The 7866-nt window shown below is 60.3% G+C and overlaps 1 protein-coding gene across 1 annotated transcript; it reads right to left on the minus strand.

Annotated features, from left to right (window-relative positions):
- Positions 1 to 5441: 5441 nt before the first annotated feature.
- Positions 5442 to 6158, minus strand: NEUROG2 (neurogenin 2; the record flags this gene model as incomplete). Its single annotated transcript, XM_084262802.1, has 1 exon — positions 5442 to 6158. One exon carries the CDS (start codon positions 6156 to 6158, stop codon positions 5442 to 5444), a length of 717 nt encoding a protein of 238 aa, XP_084118928.1.
- Positions 6159 to 7866: the final 1708 nt, after the last annotated feature.

Genomic DNA, 7866 nt, shown 5'->3' on the forward strand with positions numbered 1-7866 from the left:
TAAGGACTTGTATTGTCCAGGAGAGCCGGGACCTGGGGTCTGGTCCTGGTCCTTGCCCTAAATCCAACTGGTTGCTAGGCTCCCATGGCCCCCAAGTTCCTCAGGGCTGAGACTGGGACTGATGTGTTCCTGCCAGCAATGCCAGGAGCATCAGCATTCCTAGCCAGGCTCGCTCCCACTCCTCAGGGTCCTTCCTGGCCCCCTGTGTACACCAACTATGGCCGTGCCCCTCTGTGCCACCCGCCCACTCACATGGAGTCTCCTGACACCCATGTGCCATGCCACATCCTGTGAGACCATCCCAGCAGGATTAAGCTGGGCACAAAACCAGACATCCCCCAGACACCTGCAGCCTCCCTTCTCCCCCCCACCCCGGGCAGGACAGCAGGCATCCCCCTCCCTGGAGGGTTCCCAGACCCCCAGGACTCCCCCTCACCCCACGGCCAGACCCGCAGCTGCTGTCTGTGGCTCGTGTCCCCGGGCCATTGGTTCCCCCTCCCTGACATGTAGCCCCACTGCCAACTCCCCGAGCCCCCAGGCACCCAGATAAATCCCCTTCTCCTTTTTGTTTCCTCTCCAGCAGCCGGGGCTCTGTGAGGTCGCTGCAGACCTGGGACCTGCAACAAACCAGAGAGGACAAGTGAGAGGACCCTTGGGGACCAGAGGAGCTCGGTGGTGATGGAGGCTGAGGTGGTAACGGTCTTTTCTCCAGGAGCTGCTCTGAAACACTTCTCGAGCATCATGAACATCAAGAAGGTGATTTTATTTTATGGTTTTTTTTTCTGGTGAGAGCAGCTTAAAAACCTGCAGACTCTGCCTGGATGTGCTCCTGCGGGATTCACTCTGGGTGATCCTCCTTTGGCAGAGGGTTGGACTAGATGATCTCTCCAGGTCCCTTCCAACCCCTAACGCTCTGTGAAAAGCTCTGATGTCTCTTAATGGCATTAATTCAGTGAGAAGAGACTATGATGTTCTGATGGGAGGAGGGTGAGCCTGAAGTGAAAAGCAAGGAGATACAATCAGGGGAAGGCAGGGTCCCTGAGGAGAAAGTTGTGAAACGCCACAAAAAAAGCCCAACCAACCCCAGAACCCAGCTGGTGGGGCATGCTGAGCCTTGGTTGAGGAATGTGTCCCCCCCACGGACCGTCCTGGGCCCAGAATGGTAAAAGACAAAACTTGCCCTGCCGGTGATGGAAATGTGAGATGTGGGAGGGAGTTCAGGGACCCAGAGGGGACCAGTCTGTCCCAAGCAGCCTGAGCTTGCGTGGGATCTTGGTTCCCAGCTGCAGAGCAGGATGCAGTGACGCCCTTTCCACGCACCCGTGGTGTTTCCCAGCACTCTGGGGTGGGTTCTCACGGCGTCTCTTCCAGCTCACACCTGCGTCCTTGGGCAAGTCAGACATCATGTGGCTGTTGGTGAGATGGGGAGATGAGGTGCTCAGGGATATGGATTAGCACAGGACAGGGACGGTTGGACTCCAGGTCTGTTCCAACCCTGCGGTTCTGTTTTCATACCCCAGGTGACCGGTCCTTCCAATTAAAATGACACCATGGGATGACTAACAAAGCCGGTGTTAGCAGAAGCAGCCAGCACGTGCTTAATGACTTAACGCTGTACCCATCCCACTGCCAGAGCCACTGGGCTGCACCACAGGACCCCCAGCCCCAGACAACCCCTCACCCCTGCTTGTTTCCCAGCGTAAGAGCGTTGCTCATTTCATCACCACGAATCCCAAGCATCGCTGGGGCAGTGAACTGGTTTCCTTCATGAAGCCAGGGGAGCAGCCAAACCTCGGGCACCTGGAGAAGGCTTTAGAGAATTTGCTCCTCTTCTCTTTTTAGCCAAACCCTTTGTGCTGAGCCTAAACATCTTCAGCTTTACCTGGGAACCCACCCAAGTCGCATCTTCCGTCCTCCCAGGTCTTCCACCTTCGTTGTGAATCTCGGTGAGCATCCAAGGGCTCAGCAGCAAGGTGCTGGAGTCCAGACCTCCAGCTCTTGGCCTTGGCTCGGAGCTGTTCACCTAGGAAGGAGGGGAAAGCTGCGCTTAAAACCCACCCCCAGATGAAGGCTGGGTGGGGAACGCTCCTTTTAATTATGGCCCCACGTTGAAAGATTTATGTGGGACATGAAAGCAAGTGCACACAAGCCCTCGGGGTGCTGCTGCTGCTGTCACACCCGCACTGGTTTGGCTTCTTGTAGCTATTCTTATGCCAAGGAGGGCTGTAAAACCCCTCGGGGGCCGTAGAGCTTGCCCCTCCAGCTCTGACGGCGTGGAGAAGCTTTTATGCCAAAATACAATACACAGAAGGATCATAAACACACTTTTTAATGGGAAGGTGCTGCCATGGAAACCACCCCCACCCCAGGGTTTCCTCTTCATCCAAAGAGGTGCATTTCCACCCCGCAGCCCCCAACCCAGATTTCCACCCCACACCCCCAGACCCGCGTTTGCCGGTTCGCTGTAACTGGTTCTGGGGCTGCAGGCTGGTTTCCCACGGCTCTGGTTGGGGCTGGGACCTCCCATCACTTCTCAGAAACCAGTCTTCTGAGAGAGGGGAAAGGAAAGAATGGAAGAGGAAACTGAACCCTTCCAAGCAGTGAGGGAAGAAAGAGGGAGATAAACTCTTTCAGGTGCATTTGAAGGAAAAATCAGGACGCAGCGAGTGGGAGAGGTAAGGAACCAGCCCCTCTGGCCCATCCTCTGCCTCCCTCTCCACGCCTTCCCCCGCTCCCTCAAGGGCACCTGCAGCCGAGCCCAGCAGCCCTTCCCAGGGCCCAGAGAAGGTTGAGGTTTGCGTGGCTCCCTCTCCAGAACCCTGCAGAAAACCCCCTCTCCCAACCTCCCCCCTTCCCTACGCTACGTGTGCCTTTCCCCGCCCTGGTTTCGGGTCGCGGGACGGGGACGCTCCTGCTGCCAGCACCTGCGCAGAGGGAACGGGGAGACGCGTCCCTGCCGCTGCTGTGTGGCTGAGGGTAGCACAGCCCATCGACCCGGCCTTCTGAAGAGCCAAAAGCCACCTACTGCACCCAGGGCTCCTTAGAGAGCGGGAGAGGAACCCGGAGGGACGATGAGAGCCCCTCGAAAAGGCGCAGGGGCCGAGCCAGCGGCCAGCCGCCTTCTCTGGCATTCCTGGAGTTTGCATCATTAAAGAGGGGTCGTTAGAGGAGAGCGAGAGTGGAAAACCCGCTCCCGACGGGCTGCCCCACACGCTGCCAGCCGACTGAAAGGCTCCCTCTTGTTTTGTCCCCTCTGGCCCGTGGCAGATTTGGGGAGGGGTGGGGGGAGGACGGCGGGGAACAGGGACACGACACAGCTTCATCTCGCTGGCCACATCAAAGCAGTGATTATGCAAATGCGCCCGCTATTTTTTTTAAGGAATTATTTATCACACAATAACCCCCCTGCCGGGGGGGGGAACAATAGCTCAGGCTGGAGCGCGCTGCTCGCCCCAGGCTGCGGCCGGGGGTGTGAACCCCGCACGGTTTATTGGCCTAACCTAATTTCACTAATTCTCTTTTCACACATTTTGGTGGGGTTTGGGTTTTTTCTCATCTCTCCTTCCCCCTCCCCCACCTGCCCTTTCTGGGATATGGCTCCAAGGGCCGGGTTTCACGCTCCCAGGATTTGGGGGGGGTGGAGAGGGCAGCAGGGGAGATTCATGTGCCGCCCGTTTATTTAATTAACACATCCAGGCGCCTCCGCTGCTTTTTAGTGGTTTCCAGGTGTTTGTACCCAGAAGTCACAAAGTGCTCCTGGGAGGGGGGGTGGATGATGATGATTGAAGGGCCGTGGTGGCCTCCAGCATCCCCCCTCCCTGGTGACATCCCTGGCTGTGTGCTGTCGGTCCCCTGGGACAGCCGAGGGGCGCTCCGAGCCATTGACCCGACTCCCCCCTGGCCTTGCCTGTGACTTGGGTTTCATCCATCCCTCAGACAGAGGAAGGAAACTCTTCGTTTTTAACCCCACACTCGGTGTTTCTTTCTCAGTAACATTTATTCCCCATGGCTTTCCCTCCCTGTGCAATCCAGGCGAGCTGACAGCCTGAAGCAGCATCCAGCACGTTTGCCACACATCCTCTGTACCGAGAGGAAAGTGTAAAGGGTTATTAAACTCCCACCAAACTTTCTAGTATCTTCTATCTGTTATCTAGCTAGCTAACTAGCAAGTTAACTAGCTATCCATCTATCTAACCATCTGTTCATCTATCCATCCATCTATCTGATAATCTATCTATTCATATCTCCATCCATCCATCCATCCATCCATCCATCCATCCATCCATCCATCCATCCATCCACCCAGCTACCTGTCCATCCATCCATCCATCCATCCACCCACTCACCCACCCACCACTTTCCTCCGCGACGTTCCCAGCCGCATGAGGAGCCCAGGAACAGAAAGGACACACCACGATGGGCAGCAGAGGTTGAGCCCTGCGTGTCTCCCACCACCCCGAGCTTTGCTTGGCTGGGAGGAAGATTTGTCTCCTTTTGGATCCACCTCTCCCCAAACGTCTTTTCACCCCAAGAGCCTGTGTCTTTCACCGGAGGCGAGGACAGGCACCGTCCCACTCCCCCCAGCCCTGTTCCCCTGGGCATGATGCTGTGGAAACCAGAAGCAGCAGCGACCCCGGAGTTACCAAAATTAGAGATTTAGTTTATTTATATTTTTCTCACAAGAACAATCCCTTTGCTCTCCAGCTGTAAATAGATACTAGAATAAACTCTGTAAATTATACAAAAAAAATACATCTTTGCCATGAAATCTTTCTTTATAATAAATAACCGTGAACACGTGTGTGGCTGATCGCTGTAATGTCCCGTGTCTGTTTAGGTTTTCAGTCTGTTGATTTATTTTTAATCTCCTGAAAGAAGGGGGGAGTTCCTCGTCCCCTAAAGGTCGAAATAAATAATGCATGAGGAGGTCCTCCCTCCCCACTCCCCCCCAATCCCCCCCTTTTCCCTCTACATTTTTCCCTTTTGATAGAGAGTTCAGCCTAAATTTCCACGCTTGCATTCAGCCCTCACAAAGCCTACAAATTATACAATGACTTCTAACCTGCACCCCTAACAATACCATTTACTCCTTTTTTTTTGTTGTTTTCTTTCCTTTTTTTCTTTTTTTCTCCCTTTCTCTTCCCCCCCCCCCCCCCCCCTCCCTCCCCCCAATAAATCATAAGGGACAGATGGCAAAAGGGGGAGCGGGGACACACACGCACACACACAAAAGCCCCGGTGACAGATCTGGGAACCCGGACAAAGTGCACATCGGGGGGAGAGGGAGGGACAGCGAGGGGGGCACGGATGAAGTTTGGTTTGGCAGGTGACGTTCCCACAGCCCGCCCCTGGGAAGCGGGCAGATGCCGGGGAGGGATGGAGGATGGGACGGACACACGGACACGCACGCACAGAGCCCCGGGGACCCCCCCCGGCGCGGGTTAGAGGCAGCGGCGGGGTAACGGCGGCGGGACGAACCGGCCCGGCGGGGCCGGCCAGTGCTCGGCGTCCGAGGCGGAGCCGGCGGGGCTGGCGGGGGATAAAGTGCAGGCGTAGGGGGAGGCGGAGGGCGCGGGGCTGGCGGAGCCGCCGCTCCAGGAGGAGGCGGGCGAGGGGCTGCCCTCGGCGGCCGCGCTCCCCCCGGCAGCCGCCCCCACGGCCGCCTCGGGGCCGAGCCGCGCCGCCCCGGCCAGGCGCAGGGTCTCGGTGAGAGCCCAGATGTAGTTGTGGGCGAAGCGGAGCGTCTCGATCTTGGTGAGCTTGGCGTCCTCGGGGAAGGTGGGCAGCACGTCGCGGAGGGCGTCCAGCGCCGCGTTCAGGTTGTGCATGCGGTTGCGCTCCCGGTTGTTGGCCTTCAGCCGCCGGCTCCGCTTGATTCTCTGCGCCGTCTCCGCCGTCCGAGCCGCCCGCGGGGCTCCGCGGCTCCGTCCCGGCCTCCGCTTCCCCTCCGGACGCCTCAAGCCCCGGGCGCCCGGCGCCTCGACGGGTCGTTGCGGCGAGGCGGCGCGCAGCTCCTCCTCCTCCTCCTCTTCCTCCTCCTCTTCCTCCTCCTCCTCGGCGCTGGACGGCAGCGAGGGCGAAGGGGCGGGCGAGACCAAGCCCAGCAGCAGCAGCTCGTCCTCGGCCGGCGGCGCCAGGCCCTCCGCCTTCACCAGCATCCTGCGGGGCGGCACCGGGAGGGACCGCGGGCGGCTTAACGGTCCGACGGTTCGACGGGGCGGGCGAAGGGGGGTTTGGAGAAAAGGAAAGGGGGGGGGGGAGGGAGGAGGGGAGGGACGGGGGCGAGCGCGGGGGGGGGGCGGGGGCGCGGCGCTGGCACGCGCCCCGGGGCGGCGGCGGCGGAGCTGCCCGGGGCCCGGCGGCTGCGTGTCTGGCACACGACCCTCCTTAACACCCCTTATATACCCCGCGGGGAACAATCAAACCTACCCCCGGGGCCCCCGCCGCCCCTCCCGCGCCTCCCGCTTTTCTTTTCAGGGCTCGGCCGCCCCCCCGGGGCCGCCGCCATTGGCGCCTCGCGCTCGGCTGGAGCGTGCCGCTAATTTATTAATGAGTGGGGGGAGGGGGGTCGCTGGGCGCAGCTGGCCAATCGGGGCGCCACGCGCGCCGCAGCCCGTGCCCGCTCAGCCCTTCGCCAACGGCCGCCGGCGGCCGCCGCAGCCCCGCGCGCACCCCCCCCCCGCACATCGCCACCCCCCACCCACGCACCCCCTCACAGACACCCCCAGACACTACGCGCGCCCCACACACCTCACCCCACCCCCCCGCCTCCGTCCATATCCAGGGACCGGGGGGGCATCCCCTGCGCTGCCCCATCCCCGGGGGGGGGGGGACACACACAGATTCCCAGCGTTCAGCTGGGAACAGGCTTGTGGGGGGAGGCCGAGGAGGGTGCTGAGGGGATCCCCGGGACAGGGGGCAATCCCCGCACCTGCACCAGAGAACACACACCCACCCTCACCCCCCACTTAACACCCAGCTCCGGAGGGGAATGGCAGCTTTTGCCATACCCGGCTTGCCTGGAGGCAGCCTTGTGTCTTCCCCCCCACCCGTGTTCCCACCCCCATCCCCAGACACCTCTGCCCCCCAAGGCCTTTGCCTTTTTCTGTCTGTTTTCCGGAGGTTTTGCGGAGAGTGGAGGAAGCCCCCTGTGCAGGGAGAAGCCCCCCACATAGGGAGAAGCCCTCTGTGCCTCTGACACACAGGTTTGGGCCCTGAGGAACACTGCTGGCCCCACAGACAGGTTGCAGCCTGGCTCGGTGCTGTCACACGCAGCTCCTGGAGGCAGCACAGCCTCAAAGAAGCCTTGACACACGCACGTCTCCCCCAGCTTGTCAGTCCCCCCTCCCCACTTCCCTTCCAGACCACCCTCTGGGGCAGAGAGCCCCAGTGAATAGCTGGGCCTGGCGACATGCCCCCGGGGTCAGCAGGCTCGCTCTGCCTGGCCGGGGAGGAAGGGAGGGCGCGGGAGGACGTCCAGCGCCAGGCCCCGTAGCGCCGTGTTGTCGGCCTGGCGTTGGACGTCCTCCCTGCCTGGAAACATTGTCACTGAGTCGATTCATGCTGGGGGTAGGGAGGGAAATGGGCTTTGGAACAGTTTTATTTGCAACCAACGGGGGAAAAAAGCCTGGGATAGATCAAAAGGGTGAAAACCTCCAGTGGACAGCTCGTGGGGCACACCGCGGCTGTGCCAGTGGTGTTTGGGCCCCTTCGCCTTGCTGCCTGCTCCGCTCCTTGGGAGCACAGACGCAGCCGGGCAGCTGCCTCCAGTGGCATTTGTGGTACTTGAGCTGGCTTGTGGTCCTGTTCCGTGTCCTCCTGTGCTGCTGTTGCCAGCCCAACAGCCGTTGTGTCCAGTTGTGGCCT

The sequence above is a fragment of the Gallinula chloropus genome (genome assembly GCF_964237585.1).
Source record: "Gallinula chloropus genome assembly, chromosome: 4".
Lineage (NCBI taxonomy): Eukaryota > Metazoa > Chordata > Aves > Gruiformes > Rallidae > Gallinula > Gallinula chloropus.